The sequence below is a fragment of the Cuculus canorus genome, chromosome 26, assembly GCF_017976375.1.
Source record: "Cuculus canorus isolate bCucCan1 chromosome 26, bCucCan1.pri, whole genome shotgun sequence".
Lineage (NCBI taxonomy): Eukaryota > Metazoa > Chordata > Aves > Cuculiformes > Cuculidae > Cuculus > Cuculus canorus.
In genome coordinates, this window is record NC_071426.1 from 2,245,641 (window position 1) to 2,266,234 (window position 20,594).

Here is a 20,594-nt window from a genome sequence, read left to right on the forward strand (position 1 = left end):
GCTTCTCCGAGAGATTCAACCAAATCTCTATCTATAAATTTAATATATTAATGGCTCCGCGTCCGTGTCCGCTCCGTGCGGGGCCGGAGGGGGCAAACGGGGGGACCCCCACTTCTCCCACGGCTCCATGAAGGTGGGTTTCACCCCCACATTTCCAGGAGGGACCCCCAGAACCCCCCCATCCCTCCTACCTGCGGCCGTGGGGAGCCGAGAGCGACCCCCCATCCCCAAAGAGGGGGTTTGGGGCTCCCTGCGGTGAAGCCCTCGAAGGTCAGGGTCCCCCCTGGGAGGTGTCAGGGGTTATTATGGGCTGTTGGCGTGAGCCTTTGTCCTGGGGGGGCCCAGGTGGGCTCTTATCGCCGCTCTGCGCCCTCTCCGCCTGTTTGCGCGGAGATGGGATTCGCTGTTATCTGGGATTTGCTGTTATCAGCAGCTCCCGGCCCGACCCCGGCTCACGTCCCAGCGCTCCCATTATCCCAGCGCTCCCATTATCCCGTCTAACCATTATCCCGTGGCTCCTGTTCTCCAAGGGCTCCCATTGCCCCATGACTCCCCTCACCCCACGGTTCCTCTCGTTCCTCCCAACGCTCCCCACATCCCATCGCTCCCATTATCCCATGGCTTCCCTTCTCCAGGGGCTCCCATTGTCCCAGGGCGCCCCATATCCCAGGGATCCCATTGCCCCAGGGCTCCCCTCATCCCATCGCTCCCATTATCCCATGGCTTCCCTTCTCCAGGGGCTCCCATTGTCCCAGGGCGCCCCACATCCCAGGGATCCCATCGTCCCAGTGCTCCCCTCATCCCATGGTTCCTGTTGTCCCTCCCAGGGCTCCTGTTGTCCCATTGCTCCCCACATCCCATCGCTCCCCACATCCCATCATTCCCATTGTCCCATGGTTCCCCTCATCCCATCGTTCCTGTTGTCCCTCCCAAGGCTCCCACATCCCATCGTTCCCATATCCAAGTACTCCCACTGCCCCACATCTCCTCTCATCCCATCACTCCCCACATCCCGAGGCTCCTATTATCCCATAGCTCCTATTATCCCATTACTCTCCGGGTCTCCTGCCCCACGGCTGCCCCTCTGCAGCCCCCGTGTGCCCCACGGCTCGGCCGAGCTCTTCACTGTCGAGGTACCAAATTCCCAGATTATCCCAACCCTTTTCCTGCCTGACACCATCGGATCTGCCCCCACCAGGGTCTCACCAAGGCAGCAGTGGGGCAGCAGTGGGGCAGCTATGGGACAGCTATGGGACAGTTATGGGGCAGCTATGGGACAGTTATGGGGCAGCATTGGGGCGGCTATGGGGCAGCTATGGGACAGCTATGGGGCAGCAGTGGGGCGGCTATGGGGCAGCTATGGGGCAGCTATGGGGCAGCCATGGGGCAGCTATGGGACAGCAGTGGGGCGGCTATGGGGCAGCAGTGGGGCAGCTATGGGGCAGCAGTGGGGCAGCTCTGGGGCAGCTATGGGGCGGCTATGGGGCAGTCGTGGGGCAGCTATGGGGCAGCCGTGGGGCAGCAGTGGGGCAGCTATGGGGCAGCCATGGGGCAGCCAGGCTCGGTGCTGTTCGGACTTGCAGCATCCTTAGGGATGGAGGCGCTCCCGCCCTCTCCGGCACTGAGTTTTTTTGGGGGAAAAAAGAGGGATAACGGCTTTTCCCTCGCGGAGAGGACGGGACGGGCGGGTCCGGGGGGGGGGAACCCCCGCGGGGGGGGGAAAGGGGCGGCCCCGCCCCCCCCCGCCCCACAAAGGGGAGGAGGAGGAGGAGGAGGAAGGCGTTTGCTCCCTGCGCGGCGCTCCCGGGTCTCCCCTGTCCCGTTCCCGGTATTCCCGGCGCTCCCAGTCCCGGTTCTCGGTTCCTCCCACCCCGTTTCCCAGCGCTCCCGACCTTCACGGTGCTTCCCAGTTTGATTCCCACTTCTCCCGGTCCCGGTGCCCCCCCGTTCCCAGTCCTCCCCCTTCCCAGTTCCCCCAGCTCCCGGTGCTCCCTTCCCGCTGCTCCCGTCCCAGTTCCCGGTTCACCCCCTTTCCCAGTTCCCCCAGTCCCGTTCCCGGTTCTCAGCTCACTCCACTCCCAGTTCCTCCTGTCCCGGTGCTCCCGTCCTGTTTCCTGGTTCTCCCCAGTCCCAGTTCCCCCGTTCCCAGTTCCCCCAGTCCCATTCCCAGCTCTCCCCATTCCCAGTTCCCCCAGTCCCATTTCCAGTTCCCAGCTCACCCCATTTCCAGTTCCCCCGTTCCCAGTTCCCAGTTCACCCCCTTCCCAGTTCCCCCATTCCCAGCTCACCCCATTCCCAGTTCCCCCATTCCCAGTTCCCAGCTCACCCCATTCTCACTTCCCCCATTCCCACTTCCCCCAGTCCCATTCCCAGTTCCCAGCTCACCCCCTTCCCAGTTCCCCCATTCCCATTCCCAGTTCCCAGCTAGCCCCATTCCCAGTTCCCCCATTCCCAGTTCCCCCAGTCCCATTCCCAGTTCCCAGCTCTCCCCATTCCCAGTTCCCCCAGTCCCATTCCCAGTTCCCCCATTCCCAGCTCCCAGCTCACCTCATTCCCAGTTCCCCCAGTCCCATTCCCAGTTCTCCCAGTCCCGGTGCCCCCGGGATGCTGCGCCACCGCGGAGTGTTCACACTGGAGCCTCCCCGACGCGGTGAGTTTGGGATGGGGGGTGCCTGGGGGGGGGGATCCCCAAACTGGGGTGTCTGTGCTGGGGGGGGTCCCTGGGGGTGGGATTTGGGGGTCCTGAACCCCCCAATTTGTGCTATTTGTGCTGGAGGGGGGCTCTGAGTGTCCCTGGCACCCCCTAATTATCACTGTTTGTGCTTTAGGGGGTCCTGAGGTCCCTGGACCCCCCCAGTTTGTGATTTCTGTGCTGGAAGGGGTCCCCGGGGGTCCTGGACCCCCCAATTTGTGGTGTCTATGCTGGAAGGAGGAATGTTGGGGTCCTGGACCCCCCCCGTTTGTGGTGTCTGTGCTGGAGGTGGGACTTGGGGTCCTGGACAACCCCCAATTTGGGGTGTCTGTGCTGGATTTGGAGGTCTCAGACCCCCTTAGTCCATGGTGTGTGTGCTTGAAAGGGGATTTGGGGGTTCTGGGCCCCCCCAATTAGTGCTGTTTGTGCTGGAGGGGGGCTCTGAGTGTCCCTGACACCCCTTAATTATCACTCTTTGTGCTTTAGGGGGTCCTGGAGGTCCCTGGACCCCCCCAGTTTGTGGTGTCTGTGCTGGAAGGAGAGATTTGGGGGTCCTGGTCCCCCCCCAGTTTGTGGTGTCTGTGCTGGAGAGGGGATTTGGAGGTCCCCAACCCCCTTAGTCCATGGTGTGTGTGCTGGAAGGGGGATTTGGGGGTTCTCAGCCCCCCCCAATTTATGATGTCTGTGCTGGAGATGGGATTTGGGGGTCCTGGTTCTCCCCCCCCCCCCCCACGTTTGAACTGTCTGTGCTGGAAGGGACACCCCGAGGGGCTCTGACACCCCCTAATTGTTGCTGTTTGTGCTTTGGGGGTCCCCGGCACCCCCTGATTTGTGGTGTCTGGGCTGGAAGTGGGGAGGGGGTGCCCCAAATCCCTCAGTTTTGCCCCCCCCCCCTGCTGGGACAGTCCCGGGAATTCCAACCAGGCTTTGCTTTCCAGTGTTGGGGTTCTCGGTTGGTCCCCACGCAGGGGCTGAGCTCATGGGGTGTCCCCCCCCTCCCCTCCATGTGATTTGGGGGTCCCACAAACCCACAGCCCCCCTCTGTGTGCCCCCTCCCCTGACTCCCCCCCCCGGCAGCAAACCCTGGGGGGCACTGGGGGTTGGAATTGAGGGATTCTCGGGGAGGTTTGAGCTCTCCTGGTGGGGGTCCCCCATTCCCGTGGGGCTCCGAAGCTCCGCGGAGACCCCCGCGGTGGTGGGACAGGAGCTGTGGTGGGATGGAAAGCGGTGGTTTTGGGGGTCCCATCCCTGCGGAGCCCATGGAAACGCGCGGCGTGGGAGCGGGGCGGCGGCAGCGCCGGGGCGGACGGATCACCCCACGGCATTGCTGGGATTCATGCGGGCGCTGAAGGGTTGGATTGTCCGCTGGGATTGTCCGCTGGCCGGCTGTGACCTCCCGGTGCCACCAACCCGTGAAGGAGGCGCCGTGAGTGGCTTCAGCCATTCCTGCAGGAGGGAATGGATTTGGGAGCACCGGGACCTTGAGCCAATGAGTTCCTCCCAAGCTTTCAGTGGGGTTTCCCACAAGTGGTGGGATCCATCCGGCGTCTGTCTGTCTGCCTGGAGCCTCCCAGTGCCGGATCTCACACCGTGTGGCCACCAGTCCGTGATGGTGAGTGGCTCCAACCAGATCTGGGAGCACCAGGAATCCTTGGCTGATGAGTTCATTCCAAGCCCGGAGTGGTGGGATCCATCGGGGACTCTTGGCTGATGAGTTCATCCCAAGCCCGGAGTGGTGGGATCCATCGGGGACCTTTGGCTGATGAGTTTCATCCCAAGCCCGGAGTGGTGGGATCCATCAGGGACCTTTGGCTGATGAGTTCATCCCAAGCCCAGAGTGGTGGGATCCATCAGGGACCTTTGGCTGATGAGTTCCATCCCAAGCCCGGAGTGGTGGGATTCATCGTGGACCTTTGGCTGATGAGTTTCATGCCAAGCCCGGAGTGGTGGGATCCATTGGGGACCTTTGGCTGATGAGTTCATCCCAAGCCTGGAGTGGTGGGATCCATCCGGCACTCGGTTGTCTGCCTGGAGCCTCCTGGTGCCCCAGTAACGCTCTCACCTTCCCAGTAGAGGTGGGAAGGGAGCCCTAAACCACCGGCTCAGCCAGTATCGCCGATCCCAAAGCCGGAAAGGAACCAGTTGGGAACCAGTCCTGTAATGAGGTGCCTCTGGATACAGGGCCCGTCACCGGCTGGGGTGGCTCTAAAACGGAGCGCTGGGACGCGTGCCCGGCAGTCGACTCCGGCTCATGGCTACGTGGGGTGGCTCCTACGCCGTCTGGAAGAGGAGGTTCAGCTGCTGTGAGTGTGAAAAGTTGGGGGGAACCCCCAAAACCAGGGCCTTGTGGGGGCGTGGGAAGCTCTGCACCTTGGATCGAACTCTAGGAGGGTCCCAAAACTTCACCCCTCAACCGCAGTTTGGATGGAAAGGGAGGTGAGGTCCTGCACGAGGAGGGTCAAGACCTCGCGGCTGCTCCTTGTCCCATCCTGGGATGTAGAGTGATGGTAGGGACGTCACAGCCGGTGATGCCCCCCATGGTGTGGGGACGAGAGGAGGAGCTGGTGGTCCCCGGACTCATCCTGCGGCGCAAAGAGGACGGATCCCATGGCCCTGCGTTGTCCTGGGTCGGATGGGGTGGGGTGAACCATGAGCAGCACTGGCCGGGCTGGGCTGAGGACCCCAGGTGCTCTCCGGGCGGCTCGGTGGGATGGGAGGAGAAGAAGGGCTGGATGTGGAGCTGAGGTCCTCGCTGCCGGTGTCCGAGCATCCCAGGGCAGGGCGGCAGGGACCCCTCCGGAGAGCAGCAGAGGGGCCGTAACGCCCTACGGAAGCAGGGAGAGAGACCTTGGCCATGGCTGGAGCTGCTCTGGGGTGGCTCGATGGGCGCTGGGAAGGGTGGTGGACCCACACGTGGACATGTGGGGCAGCAAAGACCCTGCCCTGCCTCCAGGGACCCCCTGTCCGACCCCATCCGACCTCTTTCTCTCCCCACAGATGGTCCATGGGAGACAGTGGAGAGCTGCGTGGTGCTCAGCTCCACCAGCATCTACCGCCGGCTGCAGGACCCCCCCCGGCAGCCCCAGGGGAGGCTGAGCTCCTGGGGACCCCCCCAAGCCCCCCACTCCCCTCGAAGCTCCTCGGCAAGCGGGCGGCTCCTCAAGTCGGAATCCGAGGACTCCGGGGTGGAGATGGCCAGCCACGAGCACTCACCTTCCACCCCGCTGGGCTCCGAGAGCAGCTTCTCCCTTAATGGTTTCCCACCGGAGAAGACCATTCCTGGTGAAGATCCGGACATCGCACCCCTCCGGCAGCCCCGGAGCCGCTCGGCCAGTAAGAAACTGGTGCCGGCGGCGCAGCGGAGCAGGAGGCAGCGGGCACCCGGGCGCTGCCAGCGACAGCTCGGCCGCTCCGGTGCCAACGCGGCCGAACCGCGGGCAGAGCCGGCATGGGAACCTCGGGAACCAGAGGAACCCAACACGGAGCATCCCAACGGAGCAGTGAGTGCTGGGGAAGGGGTGGATGTGACTAGCAGGGCTCGGTCGCCTGGTAGCCCTCGAGCCCCCTTTGCTTGCCCGCAGGCTGTGCCGGAGGCGGTGGTGCCGGTGCCGGGGCAGGGTCTGAAATACTTGGAGCACGTTTGCCAGATGTTGGAGCGCTTGGCTCGGCTGCAGCAGGACAACCGGCTCCTCCGGCAGCAGGCGGTGGATGCCCGGCGCACCCGCCCTGACACCACGGTGAGGGGCTGTGAGGATGCGGGGTGGTGATGGAGGGATCCCGGCTCACAACTCGCATGGAATCATGGAATGGGTTGGGTTGGAAGGGGCCTCAAAGGCCATCCAGTTCCACCCCCTGCCAAGGGTAGGGACACCTCCCGGTGGACCGGGGGCTTGAGATGCATCTCCGCACCCACAGCCCGTTCGGGAGCCAGCAGGGCAGGATACGGCCACGTGGAGAGCCACGCGGTTCCGACCGCGCTCGTGCTCGGACAGCCAGGCTCCAGGTGAGTGGGGAGGGGATGGGATAGGAAGGGATGGTGGGGACAGGATGGGATGGAACAGGACAGTGGAGATGGGACGGTGGGGATGGGATGGGATGGGACGGGACGGTGGGGATGGGATGAGATGGGACGGGACGGTGGGGATGGGATGGGATGGGAAGGGATGGTGGGGACAGGATGGGATGGGATGGGACGGCGGGGATGGGATGGGATGGGAAGGGATGGTGGGGACAGGATGGGATGGAACAGGACAGTGGAGATGGGATGGGATGGGATGGGATGGGATGGGATGGGATGATGGGGACAGGACGGGACGGGATGGCGGGGATGGGACAGGATGGGATGGGTGGGGATGGGAAGGGGTGGTGGGGACAGGATGGGATGGAACAGGACAATGGAGATGGGATGGTGGGGGTGGGATGAGATGGGATGGGAAGGTAAGGTGGGGACAGGATGGGATGAGATGGGACAGGGGATGGGACAATGGGGATGGGACAATGAGGATGGGATGGGACAAGATGGGGACAGGATGATGGGGATGGGATATGATATGGGGAGGGATGCAGAGATGGATGGGGATGGGCTGCAGTGGTGGGGTGGGATGCGGGAATGGATGCAGGGCCACGTGCAGCCAAACCCCCACGCCAGCTTCATCCCACCCCGTGCAGCGCCGGACCCGGAGCCGTGCCGGAGGACGTGGGGGCACTCGGCCAGTTCTCCCAGCTTGCTGGACCCCTCCGAGAGCGCAGTGAGCGCCCCGACACCGGACAAGGTATGGATGAGGAGCATCGGGGGGCGGCGGGTGCAGCTCCCGGGGGTCCCCCCGGTTGACCTCCGCGTCTCCCCGCAGGACGGGCGCTCGCACTGGGGGCGGGTGAAGGTGCTGCTCACCCGCCTGACGCGCCGCTCGCTGCGGGGCGGCCGATGCAGGTAGGGGCCGGGGGTCCCACTCCTGCCATCACCCCCGGATGGAGGATCCGCACGTATTGTGTCAAACGCCACCCTGTGATGTCACACCAACCTGGGGCCGGTCCCCTTTTCCCTTTCCCCCCCTTCCACAATAAAGTCTTTTCACTGCCAAAGAGGTGATGCTTTCGCTGCTCTTTGCAAAGGTGATGCGCTTGTTGCGCCGTGATGTCACCTCCTCCCCTGACCCGGCGTGACGTCACGCGAGGACACGTCACGGCTGCATCATTTCCGACAGCTTTTCCGCCCCTTTTGTCTGCTCGGCTCCCGTGCCATGGCCCGGATCAAGCGGCTGCAGCCCCCCCTGAGCCCCCTCCCAGCTCAGCCCCACTGTGGGATGGGCTTTGGGGGGCTCTGCTGCCTTAGAGGGGGGCAAAGCTGTGTCATCCCCCCCTATAAAAACCCCTTTGCTGAGGTGGGTGGGGAGGAGATGCTCGTAGAGGGTCCCGCGGGATGCTGGAGCCCCTCATGGTGTCATCGGGTCTGCGTGGCGAAGGGCTGGGTACCACAGATGGAGAAGATGCTGCTGAACACCTCCCACCGCCTCCATCCAAGCTCTCTCTGATCAGGTACTCCCTTATCCCCTCCATCCCTCTTTCCCTTTCCGGATGATTTCCTACCGTGACTCGGTTTTTCCTTCCCCTGCAGCCTCGCCAAAAGAGCCCCCCCGGCACCGCTCCCACCCAGTCCATCCCTGGGCATCCTCGGAGCCCGGCGCCAGCCTCGCTGCATCCCACACTGCTCCCTCTGGGAAAGGTGAGTGCTCCTCCTTTAACCCAGGGGATGGATCCGGGCTCCGAGGGGTGGCTGGGGGGGTCTCTGCCAGGGATCTGGATGCCAGCGCAGTGCGATGATGATGCTCTAGGTGTTTTCTATAGCAAACCCACTCCTCAGTGATCCCTCGGGGTTTTGCGATGCTGGTCCCCCCCCCTTCCAGCCGTGTAGCTCTTCCCATCACCCCCACCCACTCCCCTGGGATGAAACCCAAAGGGCAGAAGCAGCTCAGGTGGATGGTGAGGATGAGGATGTGCGTTTGGCCCCCTCCTTGCTGCCCTGCACCCTTTGTGCCTTTTTGGAGCGCTGAACGCTCACCCGGGGCAGCCTTTAGGATGTGGGGGTCCTTCTCTCCTGGGTGCTGTGATGGTTTTTGGGGTGGTCTTTATGGTCCGAGCGGATCTCTCTGGTTTCTTGAAAGCCTCGGGGCAGTCAGTTCTGCTCCCACACCACGTGGGCAGCGATTGCTTTCGGGTGAGCCCGCTCGGAGTGAGTCCAAATGCCCACAGCGTGGTTCTCTGCCTCCACCCCCTTCTGCGATGCCATGGAGATGCTTCGAGCATCCCTGCAGCTTCCACCACCTCCACCTGGGCTGTTCACCTTCCCCCTTGTTTGCTGGTGGTACCCCAGCTGCATCCTGACCCCCAGGAGGATGCTGAAGCCACTCCAGATGATGCTGATCTGGGCCAAGGAGAGGAGGAGGAAAATCTAGTCTTGGCACAGGGGTTGTGGCTCTCGCCCCCGTGTCCCCGGATCACCCGGAGCAAGGGAAGGCTCTTGAGCCACCTGGAAAGAAAACTGAGGTGTGGACATAGGTGTGTGCTGGACGTGGCAGTCCTGGCAAGGGTTCATTCACCCAGTTTTGAGAGAAAGCCCTTAGGTTTGGTGGTATCTGCATTTACTGCTGGAATGGTGTCTGCAAAACCTGTCTGTGTCCCCTCGGCTCTTGTCCCCAAGGCGGTTTTGGGGCTTTGGGGAAGAAGAGGAACATATGAGATGCTGCAAGGTGACCAGGCTCACCTCCTCCCCCTGCCTCGTCCTGACCGAGGAGGAAAGAGGATGAAGCTGTACTCATTGTCAAGGAACGGTCCATCCCTTCCCACTGCTTTTTGGAGACGAGTGCCACCAACTCGGGTATCTCCAAGCAGCTCCATTCCTTCCCACTGCTTTCTGGAGATGAGTGCCACCAACTTGGCCATCTCCAAGCAGCTCCATCCCCTCCCACTGTTTTTTTTTTTGGAGATGAGTGCTTGGGCATCGGAGTGGCATCCTACCACTTTTTGGAGGTGAGTGCCACCAACTCGGCCACCTCAGAGCAGCGCCATCTCTTCTTGCTGCGTTTTGGAGCCGAGCGCCACTGGCTTTGTCATCTTCAAGTGGTGCCACCCCTTCCTGGTGCTTTTTGGAGGTCCGAGTGCACACGGGCTTCACTCGATGGTGTTTCAGAAACAAAGTTGGTTTTTGAGAGTGCATTGTAGAGTTAATTTTTCCCCTTTCTGCGAGCTCTCCCCAATAACTGTGGGTGGTGTGAGAAAATCGGTTATTATCCGCTTTTCCTATGTTGGATGGAATTCTCCTCCCCAGCTCGGTGCAGAGAGAGCCCAACGTGCATCCCTGCTGGTGTGGAGAACCCAACCCTGGCAAAGGGAGCAGATGTCTGGATGAGAGCAAGAGTTTGGACCGCTGGGAATGCTTGGGTTAAGATTCCATTGGGTGCAGTTCTTCTTGAGCACAGGGACAGCAGGAGGAGCTGATGGCACAGAGCTGGGCTTCGCTAAGCAGCTCTGGCAGCAAGGATTGCGGGATGAGCTGCCAGGAATGGATGGAGCCGGCAGGTTGTTGGGATGAGGCTGGCAGCCTTGCAGAGGGCGACACGGCGATGCAAACGAATCCACGAGGGAAAGAAGGTGGATTTAGGGGAATCGTAGAGTAGAATCGTAGAATAGTTTGGGTTGGAAGGAACCTTAAAGATCATCTAGTTTCAACCCCCTGCCAGGGGCAGGGACACCTCCCACTGGATCAGGGGCTCCGAGCACCATCCAACCTGGCCTGGAACCCCTCCAGGGATGGGGCAGCCACCACTGCTCTGGGCAACCTGGGCCAGGGCCTCACCACCCTCATAGCGAGGAAATTCTTCCTTATATGAAGCCTAAATCTGCCCCTCTCCAGTTTATCCCCACTGCCACTCATCCCATCCCCACAGCCTTTGTGAACAGCCCCTCCTCAGCTTTCCTGGAGCCCCTTCAGGTACTGGAAGGGTCACTATGAGGTCTCCTCGGAGCCTTCTCTTCTCCAGGCTGAACAACCCCAACTCTCTCAGTCTGTCCTCGTACGGGAGGTGCTTCAGCCCTCGGATCATCCTTGGAGCCTCCTCTGGACCCATTCCAACAGCTCCATCTCCTTCTTATATTGAGGATTCCAGAACTGGACACGATCCTCCAGATGAGGTCTCCAGAGAGGGGCAGAATCCCCTCCCTCCCTGCTGGCCGCGCTGCTCTGGACGCAGCTCAGGACACAGTTGGTTTCTGGGCTGTGAGCACACGTTGTGGCTCATGTCGAGCAATGTCCCGGAGAGCCCAGGTGTGATTTAATCCAGCTGCAAGGAGTGCAGCATCTCCAGGGCATGGAGAAGGAGACAGCCCATCATCTTTTCCCACTTGAAAGCCAGTGCAGGGTCTGCCAGGGTTCAGCTCCCCACGCATCACCCATGGAAGAGCGTGGCCCTCCCTCGGGCGCATGGGCTCGGCTCCTCGCGTGGCGGTTATATATAGCATCCCTGCTCCGCGTAACCGTGGCAACCGAGTTTATTTTGCTTCAACCTGGCCCGGCATGTGATGTGGTTGGGAAGGAACAGCTGAGGGGAGATGAAGTTCTTGGTGCTGGGTGCAGGGGGAGAAGGTCTGGCTCCGCTTGTGACTCTGTGGGATCCAGGAGAGGGCTGGGCAGGGGATGCTTTCCGGCCAAGACCTCGCTGTGTGTCCATGCAAACGACCTCACCAGCCTTTCCATGACCTGTCAGGGCGCTGCTCTTGTTCTCTTCACTCCTGTCCTTGCAGCCTCCCTGCTGGCAGAGGGAAAGTTTTATGGGAATCCTGCTCCACGCTTTCTCCTGGGCTTCCTGGGATAGACCTCATTCCCATTCCCCACCGTGCCCATAGGGTCCAAGTTTGCCAAATTCAGGCACTGGGAGGTGGTGATGATTTTCCTGCTGGACATCTGGGTAGGATTCCCTGGAGCTGCAGGAACCCCGGTGCCAGCCCAAGGTGGAGAAGGGACCCTCGCTGTTTCCATCACTGGAGAAGCCGAAGGTGGAGAAGGGACCCTCGCTGTTTCCATCACTGGAGAAGCCGAAGGTGGAGAAGGGACCATCACTGTTTCCATCACCGGAGAAGCCGAAGGTGGAGAAGGGACCCTCACTGTTTCCATCACTGGAGAAGCCGAAGGTAGAGAAGGGACCCTCGCTGTTTCCATCAATGGAGAAGGGACCCTCGCTGTTTCCATCACTGGAGAAGGGACCCTCGCTCTTTCCATCACTGGAGAAGCCGAAGGTGGAGAAGGGACCCTCACTGTTTCCATCACTGAGAAGCCCATGATGGTGCGGCTTTGCCGGGTCTGGTGATGCTGGATGCTGTGCCAGCTCGGATGTCCCAAAAGGTGATTTCGTAGCTCGACAGGGCTGTGTTTTGGAGAAGGTGAGGTCCCGCTCCAGTTGACAGGACCTTCTTTTTCCCGTCATGCCTTAACAGGGTGGTTTTTAGCCGATGGAGGCCCTCGAGCAGCAGGTGGCTGCCACAGGAGCTATCACCAGAGCTTGAATTCCCTATGGATCCAGCTCTCACGGTCCATCCCAACCTCGCCAGGCAGCGCTCCAGCACTGCTGAAGTGCAGGAGGCGGTGGGAGAAGCTCTCCTCCAAGGAGGCTCGGCCTCCTGGGCAGGTCCCTCGTTTCCCTCTCTCTCCCCAAAGTGGCCGTGATGGTCGCTGAGCTCTTCCAGGAGATGCTGGTGGAAACCAGGAACCCAGAGCCAGAAAGGGCTTCCAAAATGGGGAAGGAGACTGAGCAGACGTAGGTATGTACCTAAGGGAGAACCTGGTGCAATCCTGGGAAAAGGAGATCTTTGGTAGGCGTAGGGATGCTGGGGGGAACGGTAGAGCTTTTCCTTCTCCAGACCGTGTGGTTCTTGTCCCAGGAAACCTCCTTCTGCTGCCTCCTGCCCCAGCCCAGGTCTCCCACAACATCGCAGTGCTCGACGGGGGAAAGACGCTGGAGAAAGCGGAGCAGCCAGCATTACCTGGAGAGCAAAATCCACGTGTTGGAGGTTGAGCTGGGTAAGGCAGGGTGAGATGTGCCGGGATGTGGAGTGCTGTCTTTGTGAGCTGCCGGTCAACCCTTCTCCTCTTTCCTAGACAAGGAACCGGTATCCTGCTGATCTCCACCAGCAGAGAGCGAAGTCTGCCTGCTTGGACGTCACATAGTGGAGTCATGAATGGTGGCAGGGTCTCCGTGAGCTGTTCCTGTCCCGGATCTCTGTGGGTTTGCTCTGACAGGTTCTTTGCATTTAATGGAAAACACTCTAAGGTCAGGAACTTTGCAGCTGGGAGACTGCATGGGTTATCTCGATGCTCCGAGCTGGACGCAGAGGTAGGAGACAGACTGGTTTGTTTGGGATGGAGAGACATGAACATGGGGGTTGGTGCTTACTGCACCCCAGGCTGCTCAGAACAGCCTCGGGATGCAGCCGTGCCCGTGGTGGGCTCCAGCTCCCATAACTCCACCACCCATAACTGCTTTCCAACCCCTCATTCCAGGACCTGGAGAGGAGCAGGAAGGGCTCCTTCAGCCTCTCCAGATGCTGCAAGGTGCCAACTTGTCACCAAATTCACTGTATTTGACTGTAAAATTGTATGTCTTGTGCTGTTTCTTTTTTTTTGTGCTGCTCCAGGGGCTCTTTAATCCCTCTCAGCTCCCCAATACCTTCCTTAAAATGACACCTCCAACCCCCCCTGTGCCTGTGTGGTCCCCCGAGGGGGTGCGGATGGGGACCAGAGCTGTGTGAGCCCACGGGGGGAGCATCCTCTGTGGTTTGCCGAGCCTCAGTGGCTGCAGGAAGGGGATCAGAGCGGTGTAAACCCACGGGGGGGAGCATCCTCCGTCCCCCAACCTGAGCAGCAGTGGCTGCTGGTGGCAGCAGAGGGCTGCAGCAGCTCGAGCTGGCACCGCAAACCCGCCTGGTCACAGATCCAGCCAAAAACTTTATTACAAGCACCCTGGGCGCTGAGGGATGGCTGTGGCCCTTCCTTTTTCCCTGGATTTTTTTTCCTCCCACTTGGACTGCGTTTCCCTCTTGCACAGCCCTGCCTTCCTCTGCCCTGGGATCTCCGCTTGCCTGTTACCGCCCTCGCTGAGTACCCAGATGTGGGGCAGAGGAACTGTTCCTGCTTCAAATGGGACGGATTCAGAGCACGGCATCACTTGATGCTCCATGTGGGAAGCGCAGCCTTTTCATCGCCCTTTCTGATGCCTCAAAAAATAGAATTTGGATGCTTTTACCCTCTCCCAATAGGGACTACGGGGCTACCTAAGGCACAAAACAAATGGTCCTGCAGGAGTCCTTGCCCAGAAAGGCAAGGAGCGAGCCTGGGGTGGATCCAGAGCTGGGGTGGAAGTGCTGAAGGGTGCTAGGTGATGCATTTCAGCATTTCCAGCTGAGCAGCGTGGCTCCTTTCCCTGCTCCCCTGCAAAGCCTGGCTGCAAGGACCTGCCAGGCTTGAGGGGGGAGCCCTGCTGTGCCCCCCATCCCCGCCCCAGCCTCTACCTTGTCCTGGCAGGAATGCAGAGCCACAGGGGTAAAGGGCTAAACCCCCTCTACGTCCATCCCTGGGACAGAGAAGGTGGGGAGCAGCCAGGCTCGGGGGATCCCCAGCTCCTTCCCCATCCCGCTGCGGCGCTCAGTCGTCGGCCACGATGGACAATGCCCGCAGCTCGCTCAGCTTGGCTTCGTTCTCCCGTTCCCGCTGCTCATCGCTCAAGCCGGGTCGGTCGATCTGTGTCGTCAGGTCACCAAAGATCTTATGCATCTCCGTGTAATAGACAACCTGGGATGGGGAGGAGAGAAAGAAAGAGGTGAGTGGAGCTGGGGGTTTCTCCTCCCCACATCGCTGGGGGAGCCAAGAGCTTGGCCAGCCTTGAGCGTTAGCATCTCTGTTGCTAAAATAGCTTCCTCCCATGTGTTAATACCACCCCCTTGGATTATTACAACTCAACACATTTTAATAACACGTTGCCCTTCTCTGTTCGCTTCCCATCTGGGGAGCTGCGCACACGGGGCTGCTGCCGGCACCCAGCACCGGCGTGCGGCCACCAACCGCCGTGCCACAACCGGGCTGTTTGCAGCCTGGTACCGGTGTCACCGGGCTGAGCCACCTGCCCGGCTCTGCAACAGGTTCCCCTGCTCGGCGGGCAGGGCGAGTGTGGCGAGCATCGCGCCTGGCAGCGCCGTCCCCTGCATCGAGCAAAGGGGGGGGAAGGGGTGTTTTAATAACGTGCTAATTAGCAGCGCCAATTAACTGCGGCAGCGAGCAGCGCTTCCCAGAGTGGGAGCCAATGGGTCAGCGCAAGGCAGATGGCACCGGGCTGCCGGCACGGGCACGCGGTGACGGCGAGCTGCGGTGCCTGGGGGATGCAGGAGGGTGGCGGAGTCGGGCTCATGGCTCGGAGGGTGATGTTTGGCCCAGGGATCGCCGCAGCTTTGGTGAGGAGGGATGGGAAAGCGCTGCTCACCGGCCTGGATGGTGCCAGCGTTGTCCCCGTTTCGCAGCGCGGCACTGGCGAGGCTCGGTGGGGACACAGGATGAGCCCCAGCAGATCCATTCTGAGATGGAGACACACACGCAGTCTCCATGGAGACCGGCTCCCCTAATCCTGCTCAAAATGATGCTTATTTTGGGCAGGGCTGAGGGGAGATGCTGGGGACCCACACGCCTGCATCCCCTATCCCAGTGGGTGCAGCAGGGGCTGCTCCAGGATGGATCTCCCCACGCAGTGGGTGCTGAGTGGTGATTCAGCATCAATGCTCATTTACACAGTGACTAACGAGCCCCGCTGCGTGGCGGCAGGGCCAAACAGGCCAAGAGCCCCCTGCTCGTCCCATGGCAACGCCCTCACCAAACCACACTCCTGCAACCTCCTCGCCGGCTGCAGCCCCAGGCTCACGCGCGCAGGAGACTCTGAGTGTGCCGAGAACACCCACCGCCTCCATAATCCCTCGGTGATGCCATGGGTGAGCATCGCTGGGTGGAGGGAGGGCTGCGAAGCCAGGCGTTAGAGCTCTGGAGCAGCCTTCCACGTCCCTCATCCCCACCCTGGCATCGGATGGGCTTGGATCCATCACTCTGCGGCACAGAGAAGGCGCCGGCACGTTGGAGCCTTGATCCCCTTGGGATGGAGGTGGCAGAGCTGTTGCTCCCCAAGGATTGCTCCCCAAATCCTGGGCACGCCAGCATCTCTGTATGGACCGGGCCAAACAGGGCAAACATTTTGGTTGCTGCTCCCCCATCGCCCACACGCTCCTGTGGGAGACACCGGGACCCAGTGGGTCTCCTTGGGGATGTTCTTCTCCCCCAGTAGAACCCAGTGCCTAACCAGTAGGCAGCCATCCGGGGTGTCAGCGTGTAGCGCCAGCCGAGTCCCCTATGCTTTACCAATGAGATCCCACAGGCATATGGGTGAAAACCATTGCTGTTTCTCCAGGGAGAGGGATGCATCCCATCCCGATGAGCTCCGGCAGCACGGAACCCACGGCACCGCCGGCAGCTCACCCCGCGGTCGCCGCCACCAGCCCCACGCCTGCCTGCAGCTCAGTACTTTTCCAGCTATGGATACCATATGCTCCATTCCCAGCCCATCAAATCCCATCTCCAACTTGCCTTTGAGAGCGAGCCAACGGCCCCGAGTCCACCTGTCTTGAACTAATTCTGTTTCGGGACACCGTGTTCTCCTCATTTTCTATAGAGCGCGTTTACAACGCCGCAGCCCGGCAGCAGCACAGGGGGTGTTTGTGTCAGCCCAGGGCCGGACCACCAAGGCTCCCCACGGATCGTCCTGCCTTGTAAGCCCCATCTGCCTCCCTATTTCATGAAAACCCAGCGCAGTATCATGTTTTCTAGCCGGAAAATAAAACGCAAGGCAGAAAAGAAGCACTCATGCACTCGCACCAGTGACGGAGCGCCAAATCTCCCCCTTTCATCTTTCATGTGGCCACTTCAAAGTCCCCAAGCAGGGAAATATTTGCCTCCGTTGGCTTGGCCCCGGAGCATGTGGGTGGGCAGAAGTATTTGGTGTTGAATGTTACAGCTCCTGTGAGCTCCGGGCATGTCACGCCGTCAGGAGACACCCGGCACCGCGGCTTACGGCCAAGTTGTGCCATGGGAACACAACCGCCCGGTGAGAAGGTCTTGGAGGGTCTCGTTGGGTCAAAGCCACAAAGCTGCTGCTCTGGAGGTGGTCAGAAGTGGGGGTCCTTCCCTTTGCCATGGCATGGGTTGTTCCCAGCAAGGCAGCTCATCGTCGCGCTGCTCAGTGCCACTCGTCACACACTTGTCTCCCTTTTTAACTCTCAGTTTTCTCCAGGACCAAAAACCAGGGAAAAAAACCAAAACCTACAGGGTTTTTTGCACTTGGGCTGCCTTTGAATGGTGGGTTTGACCTGGGGACAAGCAATCGTGGGGTCACCAACCCCAGGCACCCACATCCCCGTCTGCCCCTTTCCTGGAGGGACAAACACTGGAGCCCCATCACTCCTAGAGGAACGCGCAGAAGAGGCTGAAAAAAATTCCACTGGGTAACATGAAACCCCTGAGATGCTCCGTGAGGCACAAAGGGAGGGAGAGAACCTGGGAAGCAGGCGGTGGGATGAATGAGGCTGGCGAGGGGGGAGGCAGCACAGCCCATCCCCATTCACACACATCTCTCACACCTGGGATGGGGATGCTCCTGACCTCACCACCACAGCTCCCCGGCTGCCGAGGTCCCTGCAGGTGACTCAGGGCTCCCAGATGCTATTCCTGGCTTCCCACTGGCTTATTAAATTACCCTGGGGAAGTTCTTTCCCTTTTCCTTTTCCTTTCTGCCACCAGCCGGGGGGAAAACGGTGCACAGCCCCCAGGCAAGAGCTCCTGGATGCAGGGAACCCAACCTGAGCCCAGGCTCCAAACGAGTCGGGAGCTCTCATCTTGGCAGCGGAGATGCTTTCCTGTCCGGGCATCCCTTCCTGAGGGTGGAAGGATGCAACCAGCGCTGGGAAAAGGGATGCAGCTTCCATCTAGGTCGGTGGGGAGGGCGGGATGCGCCATCCATCTGGGCCCAGCTTTAGTTCAGCCTACAGGAGATGCATCAGCTTTGTTACGATGGTGTCTCCTGGGTATTAAAAACGAGCTTTCCCTACCTTTTCCTAACAAACCCCTCACCTGAAGAGAGGATTCCCAAGGAAGAAGAAGGGATGAACGAAAAAGTCTTGCAAACAGCTCTGGCAACAGCATCCCGATGCCCCCGTGCTGCCGCCCGCCAAGCTGAGGCAGGAGCCAGCTGGCAGCCGGGAGCCAGCACGAGCGGAGCGAGGACAGCGTGGCCAAGGACAGAGGGGCAAAGCCGCTCTCTAAGGAGCCAAGAGCTCACAAATGCCCAGATGGGGCAGGCGGCATTCAGGTTTCAAGGTCTCATCCAAACAACCTACTCAAAGCGAGTGGCCGGAGGGGGGGTTTGCAGGAGGAAGGGACTTTGCGGTGGCTCCAGGGAGTCTGGTTATTTCGTGGCTGGAACAGGGAGCCCTGTGCGCTCGATTGCTAAGGGAACAGCGAGCACAGCATCCCCAGCACCCAGCGAGGCGGCGGCAGGGTGCATCGGCACCATCTGGTAGGTGAATCAGCCTCGCAGACAACTCGCTGGCAGCTCTGCAAGAGAGGCCCTTCCCCAAGTCGGAGCTGAGATGGAACACGTGCTCTTTGCACCCTCCTTGCAGCCACCCCATCGCACCTGTGTCACCGCAGCAGCTCCTGCCCAAAAATGGCAGAGGAAAATGCCCACGGGAAGAGCAGCGTCACCCACCTCCTGGGGCTGGACAACCCCGGGATCCAGGACATGATGCGTGGCCTGGATGCCAGAAGTTCCAAGCTAGGTTAGATCCTGAGAGTGTTCCTCTGCAGCCTTAAAATAAAGGGCGAGAGGAGAAGGAAGATAGAGGAGGAGCGGCAGCGAGGCACAGAAGGAAGCGGGAGGATGGAAATCAAAGCAGGCTGTGGTTTATTTAGGCCACCCCTTCCTGCAAAGCCTTGGTGTGGAGATTACACAGCAGCCGCCTCGATCTCTGCCAGCATCACCGGCTCTGGTTACCGAGAGCCGGATTGAGCCTTAAGATGAGCCCTGAGCCGCAATCTCAAACAAGATCGAACCCTGTAAGGGCTATCAACACCAAGAGATGATGTATCCAGATGGATAAAGCCATCAAAGCCCAGCGGCTGATGTCTAACCAGAGCCGGAACGGGGTTCCTCGGGCAATTTGGGAAAGCTGGGGAGGGGCTCTTGATCAGGGAGGGCAGGGAGAGGATGAGGGGAACGTTTTAAGCAGAAAGAGGGGAGATTGAGATGAGATCTTAGGGAGAAATGTTTTGCTGTGAGGGTGGGGAGGCCCTGGGACAGGTCACCCAGAGCAGTGGTGGCTGCCCCATCCCTGGAGGGGTTCCAGGCCAGGTTGGATGGGGTTTGGAGCCCCTGATCCAGTGGGAGGTGTCCCTGCCCATGGAAAGGGGTGGAACTGGATGGGCTTTGAGGTCCCTTCCAACCCAAACCATTCCATGATTCTATGATTCTACGCCCAGCAGTGAAGATGGCAGTGCAGGGCAGAGAGGGGCCCACATCTCACCTGTGCCCGGACCAGCGACTCAAAGCTGGGCTTGAAGTAATCGATGCGGCTGCTATAAAACTTGGGCATTTCCTCCAGCAGCTGCTTGCTTTTGGCTTCAAAGTCCTCCTTCACCGGCCTCAGCTCTTCACGGGCCTGGGAAAAAGAGAGAGGATGCGGAGTCAGACATCTGGGAAAGCATCCTTCCCTTAGGGAAACCTGCACAAAGGCCACCCCAGGGCAGAAGACTGCTCTGCTTTGACCTGAAGTCAACCAGAAACTGGCTAACGGAGCCTGGTGACACTCAAGTGACCATCTAACGGAGCCTAGTGGGATCCATGCGACCAGCCAACAGATCCTGGTGGGACTCATGCAACCGGCTAATGGAACCTGGTGGGACCCGAGTGATCTGCTAATGGACCCTGGTGGGACCCGTGTGACCAACTAATGGACCCTGGTGGGACCCAAGCTCTGACTCTGAAAAGCCATGGGACACAAAGAGGCTGCTGCAGACATCACAAGCCAGCCGGTCTTCTCCCCTTCAAAAGAACAGGAACAAAAACCAACTCCAAAGCTCAGCCAGGCTGGAGAACATCCCCGGCTACGTCTGTGTCCCCTCACCCTGCGATTCCCAAGAGCATCGCCAGAGGATCCTGTCCCCACCATCATTTTCGCCTGTGACCTTCAGCTCAGCACGTCCAACTGGCTTCTTTAAACAGAAGCGTGGGGAGAAAGGGAAATGTCTCTGAGATGGTGTGGAAAAGGGCAGGAGGGGGTGGGCTGTGAAATATTAGACAGGTTCAAGTCTGCCACTTAATCCTGGTGCCATTCCGACGGGAGGGGGATGTGGGAGAACGCCGGCAAGCCAAGCCCAGCCGCGGCGCCGGTCCCACTCCCTGGGATGGCATGGGCCAAGCTCCGGGCTGGCAAAACCTTAAATCATCTCAGGCTTAAGTAGGTCTGAGAGCAAATTCATCAGCATTTAAACTCCTGGGGTGGAGCTCCTGTAGGTCACTGAGAGCAGAAGACTTGGAGCAAAGAGCTCTGATGGAAAGCCACAAATTTGCCGCTCAATAAAAATACCCGGATGAGACGGTGGAGCACCTCTGCTATGAGGAGAGGCTGAGAGAGTCGGGGTTGTTCAGCCTGGAGAAGAGAAGGCTCCAGGGAGACCTTAGAGCAGCTTCCAGCGCTGAAAGGGGCTCCAGGAAAGACGAGGAGGGGCTTTTGATCAAGGAGGGCAGGAACAGGACAAGAGGGAATGGTT

The 20,594-nt window shown here is 60.2% G+C and overlaps 3 protein-coding genes across 13 annotated transcripts in view; 1 reads left to right on the forward strand and 2 right to left on the reverse strand.

The window, feature by feature from the left end:
• Positions 1-1,775: 1,775 nt before the first annotated feature.
• Positions 1,776-12,758, forward strand: C26H8orf58 (chromosome 26 C8orf58 homolog). Of its 9 annotated transcripts, XM_054088869.1 has the most exons (7): positions 1,776-1,828; positions 2,589-2,650; positions 5,690-6,429; positions 6,608-6,695; positions 7,361-7,464; positions 7,543-8,414; positions 11,657-11,787. In XM_054088869.1, exons 2-6 carry the CDS (start codon positions 2,605-2,607, stop codon positions 7,624-7,626), a joined length of 1,062 nt encoding a protein of 353 aa, XP_053944844.1. In that variant the 5' UTR covers positions 1,776-1,828; positions 2,589-2,604; the 3' UTR covers positions 7,627-8,414; positions 11,657-11,787. The 9 variants fall into 9 exon arrangements, with proteins under 9 accessions (XP_053944844.1, XP_053944843.1, XP_053944845.1 ...); XM_054088868.1 differs by lacking the exon at positions 1,776-1,828 and having other exon boundaries at positions 2,446-2,650; XM_054088870.1 differs by lacking the exons at positions 1,776-1,828; positions 2,589-2,650 and having other exon boundaries at positions 4,490-6,192; positions 6,274-6,429.
• On the reverse strand, positions 9,588-12,168 carry LOC128854660 (uncharacterized). The gene is made up of 2 exons (XM_054088877.1): positions 11,909-12,168; positions 9,588-11,878 (listed from the first exon to the last, which is right to left on the reverse strand). The coding sequence occupies exons 1-2, from the start codon at positions 12,166-12,168 to the stop codon at positions 11,563-11,565; spliced, it is 576 nt and encodes a 191-aa protein (XP_053944852.1). The 3' UTR covers positions 9,588-11,562.
• Positions 12,759-13,684: 926 nt separating the features above from the next.
• The window catches only part of BIN3 (bridging integrator 3), a 50,575-nt gene continuing 43,665 nt past the window's right edge, over positions 13,685-20,594 (reverse strand). For 2 of the 3 annotated variants that reach the window (XM_054088874.1, XM_054088875.1), the window contains 2 exons: positions 19,349-19,483; positions 13,685-14,528 (listed from right to left, as the gene is read on the reverse strand). In XM_054088874.1, the coding sequence (XP_053944849.1) occupies positions 14,382-14,528; positions 19,349-19,483 (282 nt within the window). In that variant the 3' untranslated portion in view covers positions 13,685-14,381. The remainder of the gene's footprint in view (positions 14,529-19,348; positions 19,484-20,594) is intronic. The other variant, XM_054088876.1, reaches the window with a different exon arrangement.

Coding starts and splice junctions, on each gene's coding strand:
- C26H8orf58 (XM_054088865.1), top strand. CDS start 5,575: ATGGGCGCTGGGAAGGGTGGTGGACCCACACGTGGACATGTGGGGCAG. Junction 6,430..6,607: donor GCACCCGCCCTGACACCACG/GTGAGGGGCTGT, acceptor CCGCACCCACAG/CCCGTTCGGGAGCCAGCAGG. Junction 7,465..7,542: donor GCGCCCCGACACCGGACAAG/GTATGGATGAGG, acceptor GTCTCCCCGCAG/GACGGGCGCTCGCACTGGGG.
- LOC128854660 (XM_054088877.1), bottom strand. CDS start 12,168: ATGACGGGAAAAAGAAGGTCCTGTCAACTGGAGCGGGACCTCACCTTC. Junction 11,879..11,908: donor AACAGCGAGGGTCCCTTCTC/CATTGATGGAAA, acceptor GGGTCCCTTCTC/TACCTTCGGCTTCTCCAGTG.